Source organism: Convolutriloba macropyga, chromosome 15 (genome assembly GCF_964194025.1).
Source record: "Convolutriloba macropyga chromosome 15, txConMacr16.3, whole genome shotgun sequence".
Lineage (NCBI taxonomy): Eukaryota > Metazoa > Xenacoelomorpha > Acoela > Convolutidae > Convolutriloba > Convolutriloba macropyga.
The window spans coordinates 32,701,726-32,727,385 of NC_134482.1; the positions used below are offsets into that span (position 1 = coordinate 32,701,726).

The 25,660-nt window shown below is 33.3% G+C and overlaps 1 protein-coding gene across 1 annotated transcript; it reads left to right on the plus strand.

Moving 5' to 3' along the window:
• Positions 1–279: 279 nt before the first annotated feature.
• LOC142354157 (beta-1,3-galactosyltransferase 5-like) lies at positions 280–25,660 on the plus strand (the record flags this gene model as incomplete). Its single annotated transcript, XM_075406421.1, has 3 exons — positions 280–486; positions 17,657–18,297; positions 24,964–25,660. Coding segments are annotated over 3 exons (1,152 nt in total), but the record flags the coding sequence as incomplete, so codon positions are not given.

Here is a 25,660-nt window from a genome sequence, read left to right on the forward strand (position 1 = left end):
GTTCCATTTGATACGGAATTTAAATGTCGTCCGCTTGAAAAGTCACCTGGTTGAAGCGCCTTCGTTTTTACAAGAAAATAGTGTAAAATTTTGTGGTAAAATATTTGAAGTAGTGAAAAAATACAGACTGATGATATCATGATTCAGTACTGATTTACCATGATCAGTGACTTCCGTTAATTAATTACCAATACAAAATTGCTGTTTAATGTAATCCACGTTACGGTAATAAAATTTAATGTAGTCCGCATTAGAAATTGCGAACCGCGGTAACGGAAAAGATCCCTGGCCAGTTGTACTTTGAGACCGTGTTCAACTCTGCCTCCTTCAGTCATTGCCAATAATTCCGGAATCAGTTGGATCCAAAACAGCACGTTGAAGGAGCAACCCAGATTCACGACTCAAAGAACAACCAATCAATCCCAAAATGCTACAGCAGCTGATCTAGGCAAACTCAAGGTCGTGGAAAAAGAAAAACCTACAATTGTAAGTGCCAGATTTTGTGATGTCCTTACAACCTTCCATATATGATTTTAAACGTAATTTACAAGGTTATACAATTGCCGTAGAAATTGCTCATTTTGGCTAGGAACCAGTAAACCCGGGTCGAATGTCCTCCCTAAAATCCTCCCATTCTGTTGTAAGAGGGGGGGGGGGGGGGTAATTTGCCATGTAAGAGTGGGCTGCAATGGGCTGCCATGAGAGGAATTACGCCCCCCCCCCACTGACTAAATTTGCCATGTAAGAGTGGGTTGCAATGGGATGACTTTTGAGGAATTACTCCTGACCAAAATTGAAAAGTAAGAATGGGCTGCAATGGGCTATCAGTGAGGTAATTGGATGTAAGAGTGAAGGGGTAAATTGTTGAGAGGAAGTAAAATGATTTAAGGACTGGGCTTTCATGGGGGTAAAATAATGTTCGAGTGAAGAGGTATTTTGTTCAGAGGGGGTAAAATGGTGGAAGAATGGGGCTGCCAAGGAATGATGTAAGAGTGGGGGCTAAAAAACAACTTTAACCACCCACTCTTACATCTTTTTTGGTCTGTCAAGTGGGGATGATGTAAGACTTTGGGGGTAATGGAGAAATTAGCCCAAACTTTCACATCATTTTACCCCCCTTGGCAGCCAACTGCAGCCCAAAAAGAGGTAAAAGTTTTGCGCTGCATTTTCCTAAAAATTCCTCCCATTGCAGCCCCACTCTTGCATCTTGTTGGGAGGAAAACTCGATCAGTGCGTTTTTTGGAGGTCAAACATGTTTCAGGGTCACGGCCAATACCCAGTTGGCTGTTTGTTTAGTCTGTCTAAACCCACATTTCAGTCTTATCTGTCAAATCAATAAAGAAATTAGATTTTGAAAATATTTTTTCTGCAACTAATACGTCGAGCTCAATTTTATTGTATCTCCTTAAAAGACCACTTTAATGGTTTCCATTCAAGGTTGAAATTTTTTAAACAGAAAAGTTTACAAAAAGTTTTCAAGATTTGCAAAATAAAGCAGCGCCACCTATTAACTACGTGTACAACATTAACCTGCCCCCTATCAATAATAGTACATCTATTTGAATACAACATTAGCGCTGAGGTACTAGCAACTTTGTTATCGATAACAGTTTGATTTGGCAAAATGTTTGCATCCATTGGTTGGGGAGTATGCCGATCTAGCTAAATGGGCGTCTAGAAGAATGAGAAAAAGCTATTAAAGCCGAAAAAACTCCCGTTCTCTCCTGTTGGTCAGATTGTAGAAGGTGTTGGAAAAGTATTGTATCAAAATTCTTCAGCACCTGACGACATTCGACGACAACTAATTAATTCGTCATTTTTTTTTCGTTTGCCTTAATTTAAACCCATCAAACATCAGATTGCATCACCAATATAATTCATGCATTTGGCTAGAATTGTCAATTTTTCTAATTCTACTGAACACCCTTTCGGCTAAGTTCTTAAATCCAATGTTCGGTTATTGGTGAAAAGAGATATATTCGTAAACAGCTTCCAAATTTATCGACCCTCCCAAGGCATTGTTGCGTTCACATATGATAAAAGGAGAATTAGTACTAGAGAAAATATATCGACTAAACCAGTCCAGACACAAATTAAGTTTACCGAATATTAAAAACAAATCGAGAGCAGTGACGCTCTGTACAAGGTTAGATGGATAACCTTCGATATTTATCACATCAATATCTTCAAGAAAGTCTGTTTATTAATGTGGACACAAAGAGGGCACCTTTAAAGCTTGCAAATTAAACTTTTATGCTGGGGAAATAATTTTTTCTGTGAAGGATGTAGACATTGTTATTTCTAACAACCAATTTGAAGCGAATCAATAGTTTTAAAACGGGGTTAGTTTTAGTTTCATTCTTAATTTTGAAGTTTAGTTTTTGTGTAGCATAGATAACAGCATTCCTAGGTTTTTGGTAATTTTGTCCCCGTTATACACATATTTAAAGCCCCGAGGGCTGATTTTTGCAATTTTCCCCCAATTTAACGCGACTTCGTGCACTTTTCCGCCAATTCGCTAACAAGTGGGATTTCATAGAGAAATCTAACATGTCAGTGTTTCGGGTTCCATGTTGTTTTTCCTCTCAAAAGGAAAACTTCTTGTTTTAAAATGTTTTCAAAACTATATCCTCATAATCCACATATTGTCAGGCTCATCGCAGAACTGATATATTGTTTGTTCTTTTTTTCATGTAAATGGCTAACATTTGAGCTCCTTTTGTTTTTTCTGCATCCGGCTTTGTGTAATAAATCTTGTTACTACCATATCTTACCAAGTTCACCACTGGGCTGGTGACCATGTTCTTTGTAGAATTTTGTTTTTGGCCGTTAGCAGGCTTGTAGTTGAGAACTGCCTGGCGACCAAAACTATCGAAATTCCGAAAAATGTGTTTGGTGGTTTATCTTCTTTTAGAGAGTGCTCTGTTCTGTCACCATGAAGGTTGCTCTCTCGACTGTTGAAAAATGGACTCTGGGTAATTGAATTAAAAATGAATAATTGTAATACCAGCAACTAGTGAAGTTCTAGTCGGAAACATAATATTGAATCACTTCAACAGTTCTAGAGTATTTTTTTTATCAAAACTATTTCATTGTTCAACCCAATTCGAACTAGCTCAATCAATTTATCCACAAGAACCCAGAACTCATTCAATTGACTTCTTGACTAAAACATCTCTGCCAAATTTGGTCTTCCAGTAGCTCTATTACTGGCCGGAAACTTATTATCCTTTCAACAAACAATTTCGATCACCACTGCAAATTCACTCACTACAACTACGCAACAATGTTCTTTCTCAAAGAATCCACTATATATCACAAATTTTCTCCTATTAAGAACCAACTGCAACCGCCCAACTGAACCACCCAGTCGTTTTTTTTTCTCTCACAAATTTGGCTGACAAACCGCTGTTCTTCAATCTGGTAAGTCTCTCCTTGAACGTTTTTCTTGTGCTCAACTTTATCACATTTTTATCTGTAACAATTAACGTTTCGTTTCATTTAGAACAATTCGACCTAACGTTTTGATGCGTTGGTGGACGTACAAGTTCAGTCACGAGATGCAACTTATCTTAACAAAAGTTTTGCTAATGATGACCGGAGTTCCGTCTTTTACTTGGTTTTCTAGTTTCAGTATTCAAAAAAGTTTATGTTTCATATTCCACAATCTCTATGCATACATGACAATTCTTATCCTTTCTAAATTATGGATATGTCTGTGCCAATCTGCGAGTGTATTTGCTGGACATTGGGACGTATTAATATTTGCTTTTTTAACATTTTTTAAACAATTCTCCTCTGGATGTCGATGATTTAAAAAAATAGGGGGAAACCTATGTCTTTCTCCTTTTCAGTGTAGAATATTTGACGGCAATAACACTTTCGAATTGAAAGATAACAAATTTGACTTTTTTCTGTTTATGTGGGTTTCTATAGGATAGGAACATGATAAGTTTGGTAAATCTATTGTTTCTTTTAAGAAAGTGCACGAATATACTCAGTTGTTCTTTATTGTTCTAAAAAGGGAAAATAAACAGCTTTGTTTTTTTTTTGGAAAAGCTCACTGTTTTGCTTACTGCGTTTGCAATTGTCAAAGAAGTCACCAATTAAAACTTGAGGCCAATTGGAACGGAGGAATTACAGTTTCAGTGATTTGAGAACGGGCGTCGCAAAATTCCGTTGCGGTTCGATTTAGTCTTAGCAAGATTTCTAATTAGTAAATTGTGCTTGCTTATAACGTCAATCTTTAAACTTAATACATAGCTCATTGTTCTTACAGAAAACAACTCCTCTTTCATTTTTTCGACCCTTTGAATTGGCAAACTTTAATGTCTAATTTTTCTGGACAATATTGATTCCTTACACTGTAAGATTAACAGAACTATAGTAATGTTACTTCGTCTTGGCTCAGGCTTCATTTAGACGCTATGATTTTCCCAAACTGTCCTAAGCCTTCCAAGAAGAATTTCAAGAAACCTTTGGATTATTTTCAAAAGTTTATACAAAACTTCAGCTGCAATCCTAAATCACTCCTCATTTATCACTCCAGTGGTTTCTCTGCAAAATTACCTATCTATTTTTGATAGAAAACTGTACTACTATTTCAACAAAAAAAAACAAAATTTCAACTCAGTTTATTTTCTGTTTCAATTCTTCATGCTTGTCATTGAACAGCCCAAATTTTTTACTTTATATTGTCATGACGCTTAGCAGTTTTGGTGGTTCTTCATAAAACGGAGCCCAGCAGAAATACACAATGAGAGCATCAATTTTTAATTATCAAAGATGTATTCTGCGACCATTCGTAAAAAATATATGGGAAAATAAAAGTTTTCTCCTACGGCTTGCTTTGATTTGCATTGAATTCGTGGGAAACTACCGTTAAATAGATAGTTAGGCTAATTTATATCATTGAGTAAGAAGGTTGTTTTACTTATTACGGTAATTAGAATCAATCAAACTTGAGTTTAATTGAGCTAAATTTTTGAATACCTAACTATTAAATTTTTCAAAATCTTGGTTTTCTTCAAGAGTTTTTCTGAAAAGTCTCTTTGCTCTACATAATCTTATTTTTTGCGCATGTTCAAGTTCGCAAATATGGATTCTTTAAAAATAAATCTTTTTTTATTTTATAGCATTGCACAATAATAGAGAATTTGTGCGTTTTCTTTTTGATGGTAAGGTTTGTAACTCTGAAATATTTTACTAACAGAATTGTCCGAGGCTCTCAATGCGATTAGGCTTTTCTTTATACGAATCCGTTAGATGCGTGCCAAATAAAAAAAGGTAACTCCTTGAGGACAGAAATCAACGTTAAAGTAGCTCCCCAACGAAGGACTCTGACGAATTCTGATTAAAAGTTTCCTATGATCTAGGCTTGTTGCTTTGCTTCAAGCTGGTAACATCAGAACAACTAAGCAAATTGATATTTGATGCTATTTTATTTAAAGGCTGACGCTAAAAACTAAAAGTACTTGATGATAAATTTTCATTGAGTGCTCTTTGTTTCTCGTGCACTTGTTTTTATAAGGGGTTTCAGTTTTAAGTTTTTTGGGTAAACTTTTGACCGGAGAAAATCAATCATTGTAAATAATTTGTGTTATTTTGGTAAATACTGGAATTTTTAAATTTCTTCGTTTAAAATATTATTTGTGAAAAAACTGAGCCTGATAGGAAAAATGTTGTTTCAAATTTGCGGAAAGTTTGATAGGCTCTGGGACAATACAGCAATATCCTTCTAATTAGAAGGCTGACTTGAAATGACTTGTTATTTAAGAAGCTTCTTTTCCTGACCACAAGTGATTCTTTTTTGTATTAATTGTCATTTTTGTCTTTTTCACAGTTTTTTTTGCGACAATCTTGCGTGACTGTCAGAAGAATCAATACGAGATTCAAATACTTTTTTCAGTAGATCGAACCCTTTTAATAATCCATATCGTATAGAATTATGAAAATAAGATCTCGGTGAAGAAAAAATTATGTTCAGATAAAAGATCATGCTTCAAAAAACTAGATTTAAATGCAGTTAGAGTGGCAACCCATCAAAGTGGATTTTTTGAAGCAGGTTAATCTGTTGTTTTCAAAACTGTTCACAATAAGGCTTGATTTGATTGAAACGCGCATATTGGAAAAGCAGTCTTTCTTTCGGTTTGTTTTTTGAGGGTTCATATTCTGTGCTTCGTAGATTACAATCAATGGAAATTTCAAAGGATTTTTGCAAGAATTTGGTTGGAAACGGCCGTTAATGAGTTAGCTAGTCTAAATCACTTCATTGAGCAAAATAAGTTTGTGTTTATTGTTACTGTAAATAGAATCAATCAAACTTGAGTTTAAACTTAGCTAAGAGTTTGTATAACTAAGCAATAAATTAATCAAGGTCATGGTTTTCTTCAAAATCTTGTCTGACAGGCCTTTTTCCGCTTTGCTATGCGTTTTCATTTTAAATTGTGCGTTTTTATTTTAATTGTTCGGTTTTTCATTTTGAACCATTTAACTAGCAGAATAGTCTAAGGCTCTCAATGCCATTTTATTCGGCGGCGTTTATATATTTTATAAATCTTAAAGAAATGTGCAAATACAAAAAAACGGTAGTCACCCAAAAGTCCAAACGGTAGAATTAAAAGTCAAATTTAAAAATCTAAAACTCCTCATTGAAAGACTCTGATGAATACTGATCTAAAATTTGCCTGTTGTCAATGTTTGTTTCTCTATTCCAAGATAGTAGAAGCAGTAGAAGATCTAGGCAAACTGATTTTTCTTGTTTTTTTTAGAGCTGACACCAGAAACAAAAAGTACCTGAAAAGGAATTTTCAGTGAGTGCTCTTTGTTTCTAGTGCCAGTTTTTTCATAAGGTTTTTTTGTTTTAAATATATTGCTTGAACTTTGGACTTCTGATAAAAATCAAGCTTTGGAAATAAATGGTGTTGTTTGTTAAAAAAGGTTTCATAAATTTATTCGTTTATATTTTAACTGTGACAAAAGTGAGCTGGATAGGAAAAACGTTGTTTTAAAATTGTGAAAGGTTTGACAGCCAATGAAAAAAACAGCAAATTCTATCTGAAAAGAAGGCTCACTTGAAATAGCTTGCTCTATAAAATTTTTTTTTGCTTACCAAAAGTGGCTGTCTTCTGTATTAGTTGTCAATTTTAAAGCTTTCGCAGCTTTACGTGGTAAAATGTTTTGTGGCTGTCAAAAGTGTCTTAACCAGTTTCACACACCTATTTTCAATGGATTGAACCCTTTTAATTATCCATATTATGACAATGATATCTGGGTGAAGGAAAAATTATTTGCAGATAAAATCATGCTTCAAGAAACTAGATTTAAATGCAGTTATAGTGGCAACTCATCACAGTGGATTTTTTGAAATAGGTTGCTTCCTTGTTTGCCTAACTCTTCTCAATAAGGTTTGATTTGATTGAAACTTGTATATTGGAAAAGCAGTCTTTCTTGCGGTTTGTTTTTTGTGTGTTCATATTTTGTGCTTCGTAGATTACAATAAGTTGAAATTTTGGGGGATTTTTGCATTAATCTGGTCGTAAGCTGCCATTAAATAGAAAGCTAGGCTAATTAAGGTCATTGATTAATACGTTCGTTTTTCTTGTTATGGTAACTAGAATCAATTAAATTGGAGTTTAACATAGCTCAGAGTTTGACTAATTAAGCATTAAGAGAATGAAAGCAATAGTTTTTTTAGACAATTTTTCGGAGAGCCCTTATTGGTTTACTTAAGATTTGTTTGCAATTTTACATTTGCAAGTTTGATTTTAAATTAAACTTTTGTTAAATTATAGCATTGCCCAATAAAGAAGAATTTGTGCGTATTCTTTTTAATTGGTGCGTATTGTTTAGTTTTTCTCTCCGAAACATTTAACTGTCTGAGTTTTCAGTGGCTCTCATTGCCATTAGGCGTTAATTTAATATATGAATCTGTTCGAAGCGTGCCAAATGAAATAAACTATAACCTCTCGAAGAAGAAATCATCATTGAAGTAACTTCTCAACGAATGACTCTGATGAATTCTGGTTAAATTTTTCTTGTGAATGAGGCTTGGTTCTCTTCTCACAGCTAGTAAAATTAGCAGAATATCTTGGCAAACTCATGTTCCTTGTGTTTGTTTTTGAGTGCTGACGCCAAAAACTAAAAGTACCTGAATGAGTGCTTTTGTTTCTCGTGCACTTAATTTTTATAAGGTTTTTCAGTTTTAATTTTTCGGATGAACTTTGGACTTTCGGTGAAATCAAATGTTTATAAATAATTGGTGTTCTTTTGATAAGTGGATTTCATCAATTTTTTGGTTTAAAATTTAAATTGTGATAAAAACGGAGCTTGATAGAAAGGAAAGATTTTTTAAAATTAAGAAATGTTTGATAGCCAATGAGAAAATGCAGCAAGCTCTATCTGATAAAAACGATCACTTGATACAGGATGTCAATTAAAAAATTTTGTTTACTGACCATAAGTGATTCTTTTCGGTATTAGTTGTCATTTCTATCTTTTTCGCAGTTTTGTGTGCTACAAGGTTTGGTGGCTGTCACAAGTATCAATACCATATTCAAAAACTCATTTTCAATGGATTGAATACTTCCAATCATCTGCTAGAGAAATGAAAAGGAAATGTGGGTGAAGAAAATATAATGTGAAGATCAAAGATCATGCTTCAAAGATAGAGTGGCAGTTTAAATGCAATTAGTGTGGTGACCTTTCACTACAGTGGAGTTTTTTGATGTAGGTTATAAAGGTTCCGGGAAATGTTTGGTGGCTGTCAAAACAGTCAATACCAGTTTCACATAATTATTTTCAATGGATTGAACCCTTTGAAATATCCATATTTTAGAGAATTATGAAAATGATATCTGGGTGAAGGAAAAATTGTTTGCAGATAAAAGATCAAGCTTCAAAAAACTAGATTTAAATGCAGTTAGAGTGGCAACTCATCCCATGGAATTTTTTGAAATAGGTTGCTTTGTTGTTTGCGTAACTGTTCTCAATAAGGTTTGATTTGATTGAAATTAGTATATTGGAAAAGCAGTCTTTCTTGCGGTTTGTTTTTTGACTGTTCATATTTTGTGCTTCGTAGACTACAATCAGTTGAAGTTTTGGAAGATTTCTGCATTAATTTGGTCGTAAACTGCCGTTAACTAGAAAGCTAGGCTAATTAAGGTCATTGATTAATACGTTCGTTCTTCTTGTTATGGTAACTAGAATCAATCAAATTGAAATTTAACTTAGCTCAGAGTTTGACTAATTAAGCATTAAGAAAATGAAAGTAAGTTTTCTTCAACAATTTTTCTGAGGGTCTTTTTTGGTTTACTTAAGATTTGTATGCAATTTTAAATTCGCAAGTTTGATTTTAAAATAAACTTTTTTTAAATTATAGCATTCCCCAATAAAGAAGAATTTGTGCGTATTCTTTTTGTTTGGTGCGTATTGTTTAGTTTTTCTCTCCGAAACAATGAATTAGCATAATTTTCAGAGGCTCTTAATGCCATTAGGCGTTTATTCAATCTATGAATCTGTTCGAAGAGTGCCAAATGAAATAAACTATAATCTCTCGAAGAAAAAACATTATCATTAAGGTAACTCCTCAACGAATGACTCTGATGCATTCTGGTTAAATTTTTCTTTATGATTGAGGCTTGGTTCTCTTCTCCAAGCTAGTAAAATTAGCAGAATATCTTGGCAAACTCAGGTTCCTTGTGTTTCTTTTTGAGTGCTGACAACAAAAACTAAAAGTTCCTGAATGAGTGCTTTTGTTTCTCGTGCACTTTTTTTTATAAGGTTTTTCAGTTTTAATTTTTCGCATGAACTTTGACTTTCGGTGAAATCAAATGTTTGTAAATAATTGGTGTTCTTTTGATAAGTGGATTTCATCAATTTTTTGGTTTAAAATTTTAATTGTGATAAAAATGGAGCTTGATAGAAGGAAAGGTTGTTTTGAAATTCAGAAATGTTTGATAGCCATTGAGAAAATGCAGCAACTTTTATCTGATAAAAACGCTCATTTGAAACAGCATGTCAAGTAAAAAATTTTGTTTCCTGGCCATAAGTGATTCTTTTATGTATTAGTTGTCATTTCTATCTTTTTCGCAGTTTTGTGTGCTACAAGGTTTGGTGGCTGTCACAAGTATCAATACCATATTCAAAAACTCATTTTCAATGGATTGAATACTTCCAATCATCTGCTAGAGAAATGAAAAGGAAATGTGGGTGAAGAAAATATAATGTGAAGATCAAAGATCATGCTTCAAAGATAGAGTGGCAGTTTAAAAGCATTTAGTGTGGTGACCTTTCACTACAGTGGAGTTTTTTGAAGTAGGTTATAAAGGTTCCGGGAAATGTTTGGTGGCTGTCAAAACTGTCAATACCAGTTTCACATAACTTTTTTCAATGGATTGAACCCTTTGAAATATCCATATTTTAGAGAATTAGGAAAATGATATCTGGGTGAAGGAAAAATTGTTTGCAGATAAAAGATCAAGCTTCAAAAAACTAGATTTAAATGCAGTTAGAGTGGCAACTCTTCCCAAGGAATTTTTTGAAATAGGTTGCTTTGTTGTTTGCGTAACTGTTCTCAATAAGGTTTGATTTGATTGAAATTAGTATATTGGAAAAGCAGTCTTTCTTGCGGTTTGTTTTTTGACTGTTCATATTTTGTGCTTCCTAGACTACAATCAGTTGAAGTTTTGGAAGATTTCTGCATTAATTTGGTCGTAAACTGCCGTTAACTAGAAAGCTAGGCTAATTAAGGTCATTGATTAATACGTTCGTTCTTCTTGTTATGGTAACTAGAATCAATCAAATTGAAATTTAACTTAGCTCAGAGTTTGACTAATTAAGCATTAAGAAAATGCAAGTAAGTTTTCTTCAACAATTTTTCTGAGGGTCCTTTTTGATTTACTTAAGATTTGTATGCAATTTTAAATTCGCAAGTTTGATTTTAAAATAAACTTTTGTTAAATTATAGCATTCCCCAATAAAGAAGAATTTGTGCGTATTCTTTTTGTTTGGTGCGTATTGTTTAGTTTTTCTCTCCGAAACAATGAATTAGCATAATTTTCAGAGGCTCTTAATGCCATTAGGCGTTTATTCAATCTATGAATCTGTTCGAAGAGTGCCAAATGAAATAAACTATAATCTCTCGAAGAAAAAAACATTATCATTAAGGTAACTCCTCAACGAATGACTCTGATGCATTCTGGTTAAATTTTTCTTTATGATTGAGGCTTGGTTCTCTTCTCCAAGCTAGTAAAATTAGCAGAATATCTTGGCAAACTCAGGTTCCTTGTGTTTCTTTTTGAGTGCTGACAACAAAAACTAAAAGTTCCTGAATGAGTGCTTTTGTTTCTCGTGCACTTTTTTTTATAAGGTTTTTCAGTTTTAATTTTTCGCATGAACTTTGACTTTCGGTGAAATCAAATGTTTGTAAATAATTGGTGTTCTTTTGATAAGTGGATTTCATCAATTTTTTGGTTTAAAATTTTAATTGTGATAAAAATGGAGCTTGATAGAAGGAAAGGTTGTTTTGAAATTCAGAATTGTTTGATAGCCATTGAGAAAGTGCAGCAACCTTTATCTGATAAAAACGCTCATTTGAAACAGCATGTCAAGTAAAAAATTTTGTTTCCTGGCCATAAGTGATTCTTTTATGTATTAGTTGTCATTTCTATCTTTTTCGCAGTTTTGTGTGCTACAAGGTTTGGTGGCTGTCACAAGTATCAATACCATATTCAAAAACTCATTTTCAATGGATTGAATACTTCCAATTATCTGCTAGAGAAATGAAAAGGAAATGTGGGTGAAGAAAATATAATGTGAAGATCAAAGATCATGCTTCAAAGATAGGGTGGCAGTTTAAATGCATTTAGTTTGGTGACCTTTCACTACAGTGGAGTTTTTTGAAATAGAATATAAAGGTTCCGGGAAATGTTTGGTGGCTGTCCAAAGTGTCAATACCAGTTTCACATAACTATTTTCAATGGATTGAACGCTTTTAAATATCTATTTTGTAGAGAATTATGAAAATGATATCTGGGTGAAGTAAAAATTATTTGCACATAAAAGATCAGGTTTCAAAAAACTAGATTTAAATGCAGTTAGAGTGGCAACTCATCCCAATGAAATTTTTGAAATAGGTTGCTTTGTTGTTTGCGTAACTGTTCTCAATAAGGTTTCATTTGATTGAAACTAGTATATTGGAAAAGCAGTCCTTTTTGCAGTTTGTTTTTTGACTGTTCATATTTTGTGCTTCGTAGACTACAGTCAGTTGAAATTTTGGAAGATTTTTGCATTAATTTGGTCGTAAACTGCCGTTAACTAGAAAGCTAGGCTAATTAGGGTCATTGATTTATACGTTCGTTTTTCTTGTTATGGTAAATAGAATCAATCAAATTGGAATTTAACTTAGCTCAGAGTTTGACTGATTAAGCATTAAGAAAATGAAAGTAATAGTTTTCAAAAAATTTTATGAGGGCCCTTTTTGGTTTACTTAAGATTTGTATGCAATTTTACATTCGAAAGTTTGATTTTAAAATAAACTTTTGGTTTAATTATAGCATTGCCCAATAAAGAAAAATTTGTGCGTTTTCCTTTTGTTTGGTGCGTATTGTTTAGTTTTTCTCTCCGAAACAATTAATTAGCAGAAGTTTCAGAGGCTCTCAATGCCATTAGGCGTTTGATTAATCTATGAATCTGTTTGAAGAGTGCCAAATGAAATAAACTATAACCTCTCGAAAGAAATAACATTATCGTTAAAGTAACTCCTCAACGAATGACTCTGATGCATTCTGGTTAAATTTTTCTTTATGATTGAGGCTTGGTTCTCTTCTCCAAGCTAGTAAAATTAGCAGAATATCTTGGCAAAGTCATGTTTCTTGTGTTTCTTTTTGAGTGCTGACGCCAAAAACTAAAAGTACCTGAATGAGTGCTTTTGTTTCTCGTGCACTTAATTTTTATAAAGTTTTTCAGTTTTAATTTTTCGGATGAACTTTGACTTTCGGTGAAATCAAATGTTTATAAATAATTGGTGTTCTTTTGATAAGTGGATTTCATCAATTTTTTGGTTTGAAATTTTAATTGTGATAAAAATGGAGCTTGATAGAAGGAAAGGTTGTTTTGAAATTCAGAAATGTTTGATAGCCATTGAGAAAATGCAGCAACCTCTATCTGATAAAAACGCTCATTTGAAACAGCATGTCCAGTAAAAAATTTTGTTTCCTGGCCATAAGTGATTCTTTTATGTATTAGTTGTCATTTCTATCTTTTTCGCAGTTTTGTGTGCTACAAGGTTTGGTGGCTGTCACAAGTATCAATACCATATTCAAAAACTCATTTTCAATGGATTGAATACTTCCAATTATCTGCTAGAGAAATGAAAAGGAAATGTGGGTGAAGAAAATATAATGTGAAGATCAAAGATCATGCTTCAAAGATAGGGTGGCAGTTTAAATGCATTTAGTGTGGTGACCTTTCACTACAGTGGAGTTTTTTGAAGTAGAATATAAAGGTTCCGGGAAATGTTTGGTGGCTGTCCAAAGTGTCAATACCAGTTTCACATAACTATTTTCAATGGATTGAACGCTTTTAAATATCTATTTTGTAGAGAATTATGAAAATGATATCTGGGTGAAGTAAAAATTATTTGCACATAAACGATCAGGTTTTAAAAAACTAGATTTAAATGCAGGTAGAGTGGCAACTCATCCCAATGAAATTTTTGAAATAGGTTGCTTTGTTGTTTGCATAACTTTTCTCAATAAGGTTTGATTTGATTGAAACTAGTATATTGGAAAAGCAGTTCTTCTTGCAGTTTGTTTTTTGACTGTTCATATTTTGTGCTTCGTAGACTACAGTCAGTTGAAATTTTGGAAGATTGTTGCATTAATTTGGTCGTAAACTGCCGTTAACTAGAAAGCTAGGCTAATTAAGGTCATTGATTTATACGTTCGTTTTTCTTGTTATGGTAAATAGAATCAATCAAATTGGAATTTAACCTAGCTCAGAGTTTGACTGATTAAGCATTAAGAAAATGAAAATAATAGTTTTCTTCAAAAAATTTTCTGAGGGCCCTTTTTGGTTTACTTAAGATTTGTATGCAATTTTAAATTCGAAAGTTTGATTTTAAAATAAACTTTTGGTTTAATTATAGCATTGCCCAATAAAGAAAAATTTGTGCGTTTTCCTTTTGTTTGGTGCGTATTGTTTAGTTTTTCTCTCCGAAACAATTAATTAGCAGAAGTTTCAGAGGCTCTCAATGCCATTAGGCGTTTGATTAATCTATGAATCTGTTTGAAGAGTGCCAAATGAAATAAACTATAACCTCTCGAAAGAAATAACATTATCGTTAAAGTAACTCATCAACGAATGACTCTGATGAACTCTGGTTAAATTTTTCTTTATGATTGAGGCTTGGTTCTCTTCTCCAAGCTAGTAAAATTAGCAGAATATCTTGGCAAAGTCATGTTTCTTGTGTTTCTTTTTGAGTGCTGACGCCAAAAACTAAAAGTACCTGAATGAGTGCTTTTGTTTCTCGTGCACTTAATTTTTATAAAGTTTTTCAGTTTTAATTTTTCGGATGAACTTTGGACTTTCGGTGAAATCAAATGTTTATAAAAAATTGATGTTCTTTTGATAGGTGGATTTCATCATTTTTTTGGTTTAAAATTTAAATTGTGATAAAAAACGGAGCTTGATAGAAAGGAAAGATTGTTTTAAAATTAAGAAATGTTTGATAGCCAATGAGAAAATGCAGCAACCTCTATCTGATAGAAAGGATCACTTGAAACAGCATGTCAAGTAAAAAATTTTGTTTACTGACCATAAGTGATTCTTTTCTGTATTAGTTGTCATTTCTATCTTTTTCGCAGTTTTGTCTGCTACCAGGTTTGGTGGCCGTCACTAGTATCAATACCAGATTTAAAAACTCATTTTCAATGGATTGAATACTTCTAATCATCTGCTAGAGAAATGAAAAAAGAATTTGGGTAAAGAAATTATAATGTGCAGATCAAAGATCATGCTTCCAAGATAGAGTGGCAGTTTATATGCAGTTAGTGTGGTAAACTTTCACTACAGTGGAGTTTTTTGAAGTAGGTTATAAAGGTTCCCGGAAATGTTTGGTGGCTGTCAAAAGTGTCAATACCAGTTTCACATACCTATTTTCAATGGATTGAACCCTTTGAAATATCCATATTGTAGAGAATTATGAAAATGATATCTGGGTGAAGGGAAAATTATTTGCAGATAAAAGATCATGCTTCAAAAAACTAGATTTAAATGCAGTTAGAGTGGCAACTCATCTCAGTGAATTTTTTGAAATAGGTTGCTTTGTTGTTAGCGTAACTGTTCTCAATAAGGTTTGATTTAATTGAAACTATTATACTGGAAAAGCAGTCTTTCTTGCGGTTTGTTTTTTGACTGTTCATATTTTGTGCTTCGTAGATTACAATCAGTTGAAGCTTTGGAGGATTTTTGCATTAACTTGGTCGTAAACTGCCGTTAACTAGAAAGCTAGGCTAATTAAGGTCTTTGATTAATACGTTCGTTTTTCTTGTTATGGTAACTAGAATCAATCAAGTTGGAGTTTAACTTAGCTCAGAGATTGACTAATTAAGCATTAAGAAAAAGAAAGTAATAGTTTTCTTCAACAATTTTTCTGAGGGCCCTTTTTGGTTTACTTAAGACTTGTATGCAATTTTAAATTCGAAAGTTTGATTTTAAAATAAACTTTTGTTAAATTATAGCATTGCCCAATAAAGAAGTATTTGTGCGTATTCTTTTTGTTTGGTGCGTATTGTTTAGTTTTTCTCTCCGAAACAATTAATTAGCATAATTTTCAGAGGCTCTCATTGCCATTAGGCGTTTATTCAAACTATGAATCTGTTCGAAGAGCGCCAAATGAAATAAACTATAACCTCTCGAAGAAAAAAACATTATCATTAAAGTAACTCCTCAACGAATGACTGATGCATTCTGGTTAAATTTTTCTTTATGACTGAGGCTTGGTTCTCTTCTCCAAGCTAGTAAAATTAGCAGAATATCTTGGCAAACTCATGTTTCTTGTGTTTCTTTTTGAGTGCTGACGCCAAAAACTAAAAGTACCTGAATGAGTGCTTTTGTTTCTCGTGCACTTATTTTTTATAAATTTTTTCGGTTTTAATTTTTCGGATGAACTTTGGATCTTCGGTGAAATCAAATGTTTGTAAATAATTGGTGTTCTTTTGATAAGTGGATTTCATCAATTTTTTGGTTTAAAATTTTAATTGTGATAAAAAAGGAGCTTGATAGAAAGGAAAGATTGTTTTAAAATTAAGAATTGTTTGATAGCCTATGAGAAAATGCAGCAACCTCTATCTGATAAAAACGATCACTTGATACAGCATGTCAATTAAAAAAATTTGTTTACTGACCATAAGTGATTCTTTTCTGTTTTAGTTGTCATTTCTATCGTTTTCGCAGTTTTGTGTGCTGCAAGGTTTGGTGGCCGTCACAAGTATCTATACCAGATTCAAATACTCATTTCCAATGGATTGAATGCTTCTAATCATATGCTAGAGAAATGAAAAGGAAATGTGGGTAAAGAAAATATAATGTGCAGATCAAAGGTCATGCTTCAAAGATAGAGTGGCAGTTTAAATGCAGTTAGTGTGGTAACCTTTCACTACAGTGGAGTTTTTTGAAGTAGGTTATAAAGGTTCCCGGAAAGGTTTGATTTGATTGAAACGCGCATATTAGAAAAGTGGCCTTCGTTTCAATTTTTTTTCGGGGATGCAGATTCTGTGCTTCGTAAATCACAATCAAATGAATTTTCAAGGGATGTTTGCAAGAATTTGTTTTGAAAACTGCCGTTAACTAGATAGCTAGTCTAATTTTTTTTCATTGAGTAAAAGGTTGTTTGTATTTCTTGTTGCGGTAATTAAAATCAATCAAGCTTGAGTTTAACTTAGCTGAGATGTTGACTAAATAAGCATTAGGTTTTTCAATGGCATGATTTTCCTCAAGAGTTTTTCTGAAAGGCCTTTTTTGCTCTACTTAATTTTTGTTTCGCAGTTTTAAGTTTGAAAATATGGATATTTTCGGACGAACATTTATTTAATTATAGCATTACACTATAAAGGAGAATTTAATCGTTTTCATTTTAATTTTTCGCTTTGTCACTCTGAAATTTCGGGCCATGGTAACGTTTTAGTTTTGTTTCGTATCGCAATTTTTGTCGGAAATATTAAATAATGATAAGCAAAATTAATGACGTGTCTGAACTGGGTTCAGATCTGATCTGCTCACCGTCGCAGAACTGACTGTCTCTTTGATTTTTTTAAAAAAAGGAACGTTTTTTTTCTCGACTTTTTAGTTTTTCTTTTATTTGTTGTCTCAAACCAATTTTTATCTTGTTTTCTTTAGTAGGCAGTTTGCTATGCCTCTTGTCGAAATATTTTTTTCAGCGTTTATGAGGTGAAAGTTGTTCCATGCTTTTTTTCACCTCTATGTTTTCAAAAGTAAATTGTGATGGAAGCCTTCATCTTTTCTAAGACATCTGCTAATTGAATATTCTTCAAAAATTTTCAATCCTAAGACTAAGATCATAGAAAGTCTCAGCAGCAGGCTCTGTTTTTCGTCCAACTATTTGTTAAGTCTTTGTTATAATAATTGACGTTTTCAGCTTTACGACTACCGACTTGTTTGGACTGCTAAAAGACCTCTTCTATGGATCAATACAGAAACATTTAACAAATGTGACAGGCTAGCAAAAGCCTCCAATCAACGAAAGGTGCTCATTTTAGTCACATCACAAGCGAGCAATTACGAAAGACGACAAATAATACGCAAAACATGGGCATCCGAATCAAATTTGAGGAATTTGAAGAACTCATCTGGTCTTGTTTACTTCAAAGTGGTATTCGTTGTGGGGAAAGATACAAACCCTAAGTCAGGTTTGAGATTGGAACAAAAAGCGAATGGTGACGTCATAGAAGCGGACATTAAGGAAACTTATCAAAACTTGACCTTGAAAGTCCAAATGGGTATCGACTTCGCAGTTAACGAGTGTGGCAACTTCGATTACGTCATAAAAACAGACGACGATATGTATTTAAACATTGATAGAATATCTCAGTTTTCGTCCGGTTTGCAGAAGGGTGATTCCATATTTGGTGGGAAATGTTTTAGCAACAATGGGCCACATAGGTCGAAAAAGAGTAAGTGGTATATAAGTGAGGCGGATTATCCCAAGAAAAGCTACCCCCCATTCTGTGTGGGTGCGTTCTACATCATGAGCATGGAAATTGTCAAAAAAATACACAGGTAATTTTTTTTATTTGAAGAAGAATCCTCATAGTTCTTTTGTAAGCTAGTTTTTTATGCCATTATCTGCAAATTTAAGTTAGGTGTTTGTTTTTATTTTCAAAATATTTTGCAATCTTTATTGTTGAAAGTTGTTCATTTTAGTTCATGTTTCTAAATGTTTACAGGTTGTTCTTTTTTTCCACTTAAATAGGAAAAAATTCTTAAGCAATTATTTCGCTGTCAGCATTTTTGTTCTGTGCAAAATAAACGTGTGCCTCTGTCGTTGTTTATTTGTCAGCTAAGATTTGTAGATTAGCGAGCTGCGCTAAAAAAGATCATTAAAAAATAAACGCGAAATTGCGCCCAATAGCTGCAAATTGAATGGCAAAAGTTTTGGTAAGAAATTGTAAATCTACACTGACATTTGTTTGCTTTGTGTTATCATTTTGAAAACAAATGTGAAGTGAACAGCGAAATTGATTAAAGCTGCTTGATTAAAATAGATGGTTAAAAATGTGATAGTCCTGATGAAACGCTATAAAACGTCTGTCATCAATTTTCGAAGGGGTCCTCCAAGATAAGATGAATTAAGAAGAATACGATTGCACCTTTTAACTTGTTAAACGATGGTAGAGCAAAACCAGGACTGTAATGCTGAAAAAACTGAGTTTTTGAAAGTTACCACAGATAAGATTAAACTGTCGTGAGGTTTTATCAAAAAAATCGAGGACTTTCTTGAGGTCAATAAATCCATACTGCTTTGTTTTCTATCAAATTCGTGACATTTTCCTTTTTTAACCTTAATTCAATTTTTTTTCCGTTAAGTCAACAGTGGAACAGAATGAATAATTTCTATGCTTGTCGACAACATCTGAACACCACAAACTAGTAATCTCTATGAGACCTCTGTAATCTCTAAGGTGTGCTCTGATTAATTTTCTGCTCTGGTGTTTCAGACGAACCTTTTTTGAAAAAAAAAAACAACTCTCTGTTCGAAAAGGTTAAATTAATATGTTTTTTCTTTTTTCCAATGCAAAACTCATCTTCTTAAGTTTTGCAAAACAAAAATTTGACAAATGGCAAATGGAAAAAAATTAGACAATAAAAATGTGAGAGTATGAACCATTACACAAGAACTGGATAACAAAAAAAGACAACGAGTCCGACTTCGTTTTTGTTCCGACCCCTCTTGAGGGGGGGGGGGGGGGAGGAGGAACTATATACTCAAATGGGTTTTTTTTTGTTCAGTCAATTTTGGCCGATCGATATATTCATCGTAGAGAGTTGAGACTGGTATCATTAAAAAGCTTGTCCAGCTTAGAATATGGAATTATAAAGATTTTATTGATTTCCGTTGAGTGAATTCCGTTGATTTCATTCACATTTTTTCGGAATTTTTGACAAAAATTTCGCCAATTTTGATAAATTTTTAAAAAAATTTCGAGAAAAAGTTGTTGGTCTTACGTTTAAAGACAAAATATATTGTCGGCTATTTTCATTGAATTTTCTTGTCACAACTTCTGGCTAAATATTTCACAAAATTCAGACTTTTTCATCAAAGACAGCACGAAATAAGTTTCTTTAGTCCACTCTAATTAAATTTGCAGGAAGTGCACATCCAAACATCACTAACACAATCTTTGTACACTGAAAAGGGGGCTAATTCTACTTCAACTTCCATTGAGAGTGCTCTGTAAATGAAACTTTGCCGTTTTTTGCTAACTTTATTCGTTGATTATCAAAAACGCAGCATTTATTTTTGATTTTTTAAATAACAAAATATCTATATCAATGAGATTCCAAAAATAAATATTCCTAATGGACAATCAGCAATAGCAGGACTAATTCTGTACCAATCTTGGTCCGTTACAATCTAAAAATAATTCGGATTGTCGTCAGTCGGTTTTTTATAAAAAAAATTTCGATCTTTTTTATATTTTTTAAATAACAGAACATTTCAAATCAAAGCTCACTATTGATAGTTCCCATTGGCTTCCTAATTAGCTCGAAATGAATTTATCTAGTTGATTGCTGGAAAGCTTATGGTCATTTTGATTTTTAAAATAACTGATTTTTAAAAAAAAATGGCTTATTGAACTTTGCCTTCATTTTTCTTTTAATTTGGTCAACTTGTAGCTTAGTGTCAGCAATCCAAGAGTGCTCCTTCTTTCTGCTGAATTCAAATTTAGTCTTTATGGCGGTTTTACGCCTTAAGTTATGGTGTTCTGGTTTTGATACTACTAGATTTCACATTTTTTTTTTAATTTTTAGGTATTTGCCCATTTTTCATGTTTTCTAATTTTGTCAAATTATCACGTTATTGTCAGTTCATATATCACATTTTTCACTTTCAAAAATCACACAATTGATATTTTATAAATCCTTAAAGATATGGATTGGGGTTCTCTACCGCTTCGACAGTACTTTCTCGAAGAATTTAATTGAATTTTTTAATTTTGTCCTTAACTGTCGTTTTTACTTTTTAGTCGTATTTAATTTCCTAAACAATGACCCGGTTTGATTGGCTTTTTCTGGAAGAGTAAATGATCCAATGTTGTGAGGTTAGAAGATAGATAATGGCTTTCATGACTTTGAAAACAATTGTTTTCCAAATTGGAAAAAGAAACATTTCAACCTCGCAATTTTGTTCCTTTTTTGTCTGTCTGTTACCTGGTCTCGTTATATAAAGGTTAAGAATGACATTATTTTTGTCAGGGGAGGGAAGGTGTCTAAAGGGATTGGTGTAAAAAACTAATGTTTTAAGAGAATTCATTATGACTTTACTGGCTTCCACATGGGTTTTTCACAAAAAAAAAATAAATGAATTTTTGATTTTTCGTCATATTTGACGTTCTTTTTGTAGACGTAAGAATTGTTCTGGATAATTGCAGGTCTCAAGGGCTTCCTTTGGAAGAATAAACGAAACTATTCTGTTTTTTTATTTTGTAATTAATGGCTTTCATGTCTTTGGAAATATAAATTTTTCGATAAAAACAAGCATTACATAATCTTACTTTTTTTTTCTTTTTGGTCTAATTGTTACCTAGTTTCATTAATGAGAGGTAACATAATATATTTCATGGGATGGTGTCAAAAGGGATTCGTGTCACAAAATCAAATGTTTTGAGAGAATTCGTTATGACTTTACTGGCTTCCACACCGGTTTTTCACAAAAAAAAGGAGTTTTTGATTTTTGTCATATTTGACGTTCTTTTTGTAGACGTAAGACATTTTCTGGATAATTACAGGTCTCAAGGGTTTCCTTTGGAAGAATGGACGAACTTATTTAAATTTTTCATCTTGTAATTAATGGCTTTTATGTCTTTGGAAATAAATTTTTTTCGTAAAAAAAAAAGTATTACATAATTTTGCATTTTTTTTCTTTTTGTCTATTTGTTGCTTGTTTTCAATAATGAGCGGCCACATAATACATCATCGGTGGTTGACGAAAATGCAATCCAACATATTTTGGGGGCCAAAGTATGGCTTTACGGCTTCCAAAGCATTTTCTGGCAAGTTTTAATTGATATTTAGTTTGTTGTTTGTTTGTTGTTCTTTTTCTAACTACATAAAAAATTGAAAACCAAGAGTTCATAATTCTCGCCTATAGAAGCATCGGTAATTGTAAACCTATGCGATATTTTAGTTGATTCCAAATGGTTTTCATCGCTTTGAAATTAATTGTTTTTTTTTTTAAATTCAGCGATTTTTCCAACTTTAAAGTTTCTGTTCTTTTTTGTCTAATTGTTACCAAGCTTTATTATGAACTTGTGAATAACTATTTTTTGCTGTTGAATTAGAAGTTATGTTGTTTATTTTCAGTTTTATCTGACGCTATTTTGACTTTCTTATGAAGTTTTGTTTTTTAAAACGGACATAAATTTTTTGATGTAATTAATGTTTGTTGTTGTTGTTTGATTTTGCCGTTCGTCTTCGCTCGCTTTCTTAATATCGGCATATCTCATTTATCTAATGCATCATTTTTTACTCCACTGAGTTATTTGTTTTGGAGGCTATCTTTTCGTTCATACACCAGTTTTTTTTTGAAAAATACTTGAATTTTTTGTGTTTTTCCATCTGATCCTCATTTGGTAGACAATTATGCCAAAATTGTGGATGAGCGGGGTCGGAACCTTATGTGCAATCGCACATTATCGAGCCGCCTTGTCTTGTATACCTGTAAACACCGTGAAGACAGCGGAACAGAAAATAGTCTAACAAAGTTGAGGGGCAACCAAAAAATATCTAAAGACATATTTTTAAACGAACTCGAAGCATAGTGCAGGAAGACACCAATAGAGATGTCGAAGAACAATGAAAACACTTAAACGAGACAAAAACAATTACAATATAGTAAAGAAAGTTCTAGAAATCAAATGAGAAATGAGAGCCCATAGCCAAAAACCTGAAACCGAGAAAAACCATCTAGACAAAACTATTATAACTGCTGAGACCAATAAATGTTTGGTCATAAAATTATTTGAAAAGAAAGATTCGAAGATTGTACAAAAAGAGGTCAAAATCGGACTCATCGCAAAAGTGTTTAAAAGTATCTGAAATGAATAAAACCCAGCAAGTCAACAATGACGGAGCCAATGTGATTCGATCATAACGGCAGGAACGAGAAAAAGAAACACCGAAATGTCGTCTGAATAAATTCAACCGATGAAGAAAAACAGCAATAAATAATCCGAATTCTCAAAACGCCAATTCAGAATCAAACAGTATTAGCTGTAATTTTATTCAAAAAAAAGTCGAAAGAAAGAGCATTACAATGCAGAGGTATACCCCAAAATTTCCGCCTTAGTAAAATTGGCTCGCAAATTAGTTACATACAATGAACGAAATTAGATGACATCCTTTGTATCTTACTTTTCGCAAAAGGGGTTCCGCCAATTTTTGCGAAATAAAAGAACAGGTTAGACATGAGAGCCATGAATATACCGAAATCCAATATAACGCTGAGACCATTGGGATTGATTTTAAGATAAACAGATATGAAGTTAGACCATTATCGATTTACAACTATAAATGGCAAATTGATAAGGGTATAGCCAAACAATTCTTTTGGAGAGTTCAAGCAAATGAGATTTCGTAGATCTTTGTCTTAACCCAATTAGAATTGTAAGTAAAGCAATCTTTGAAGCAAACGTTTAAAAAACACCAAATAGAAAATACAGAAAGCAGCGTCCCACTGTTTGTGAAATTAGGCAACATGAAACTCCTAAACAAAAATGTAAGAATAGGTTACCAAAAAAAACACAAATCAATTCTAACCGAGAAATGTTGACATAAGGTAACTCCGACCAAAGTTTTTCACACAAAAAAATAGTTTCAAACACCAACAAAACGGTTAACGATATCAATTATAACATCAAACTGAAAGACCAGTTCAGAGGAAAGGAAGTGTCGTACCAATTCACCTACAACATAAAGTTAAAATTGAAGTAAACAAATGGATCTTTTCTGCTACCCCCCCCCCCCCCCCCTGCTTGGTTTTTGCACCTCCATTTATGCATGTCTAAAAATACTGTTAAAGCTAAGTAAGTTTTTACATAAACATATAAACAATATGCATGTATTTGAAGCTATCACAGCTATGGTTTGAAAGTATTACGTATGCAAAGTTTATTGCATATAACGTAAGCACCAATAAAAATTTCTATATTATATCATTTTTGGCTGTAATAAGGGCTCGATTTTTAAATGTTTTTTAGGAAACTATTCCAAAAGTGCCTTCAATCTATACACTCTTGTTTCAGTAAAAGGGTATATAAGGCTGGGGGCGCTATATACCCAGATTTCATAATTTTTCCATAATTTTTCAGGCAATACAGAAAAATCCAAACTTTTCAGTTAAGGAGCAGCACTCCAAAAAAGAAGTTCACAGCGCTGCGAAAAAAGCGCCAAACTTTTTGTTAAACATGGGTTCCAATGAAACCCTTTTAAAAAATCAATAAAGTCTCGTGAGAATAACCGCAGCATAATTTGTTCCCGCTCCTATTTTCTCGCTACCGGTGTTATATAAACAATGGCAAGAAAAGCGCGGAGAAAAGTACTCTAATTATCTGCACAGAGGAGTTTTTTATGCAACTCTTGTAATCACAACAAGAATTGATTATACGTATAGCCATACGGTTTTTATCACCCTCTAAAAAGATGCTAGGAATATCCACCGACAGGGCGTTTAGCCGACAAGGAGAAATTCAGCAATTTATCCGACATTTGGATTCGAATTATGTCAAATTATATGATTGATTGGTAAATCGCTAATTCGGTGGACTATTATCTTCGGTGAGCGGTCGGGGGCGCTCCACTCGGCATCTCATCGGTCGCGCTTCCCCTGGCGGTGGGAGGGTGCAACCACAAATAGACCTTCGTTGCGCTAGTTGAATTAAACGGTGTCGTATAAATGCCCACACACAAACAACCTTTTTAAATTGGCCAATCACGGCCTCACAATTAATCTTTTTGATCATTTTAAGCGAATTGTCGGCTAAACGCCCTGTCTACCAATACGGCATCCACCATCTCGAAAATATTAAAAGTCTTGATTCTCCTCAGAGTTTGAAGAAAAATAACTTTTTTTTCGGCGATAACAACCGTTTGGCAATCAATGATTATTGGTTCCAATCGTTTTTTTAATCATTTTTCACGTTTTGTAATTTTTCCATAATTTTTCAGGCAATACAAGAAAATTCGGCCGATCTACTTAGAAGACGTGTTCACTGGCTTGTGTCTGAAGAACATTCCATTCTCTCCAAATAAATTTTTAAACGATTATATAGAAAACGCTACACCTCGAATACCCGAACACCCAATTAGCCAACCAGCTACAAAATACGCCATTCATTTCAGCAACGTCTACTTTCGGCTAATTCCACAATTGCACGATGCCTTAGAGAAGTTTGGGAGCAAGTTAAAATTGTTCAAAATTCTCAGATCTAAAAATGAAAGCATATCTGCCAATGTCGTGAAAATCATGTAAATCAATCTAGCAATACATTAAAGATTTTTGGGCGGTGCTGTGCTAACTCTATCTAAGCCCCCCCCCCCCCCATTCCCACGCTCCCTCCACACCTCCCCTACCTCCTCCTCCCTCCCCTTATTGGCTCATCTTGGTGTACCGTGACCATGTATAATTGATAACTAACATTGTAACACAAAACACCATTAAATTATTAATTGACCTCTACATATCAATTGCAACAACCAGCGCATCTAATAATAGGTGCTTTTGGACTAAAAAACGATTATCTAAGCTATGTTTCTTACTATTTTTTTCAAGTGAAGCTCTTTGGCAGCTCTCGTGAAGCTCTCGTACGTAGAATGGGAGGGGGCTTCCATTTATTTCTGCTTTCAATTCTAAGTATACTTTTCA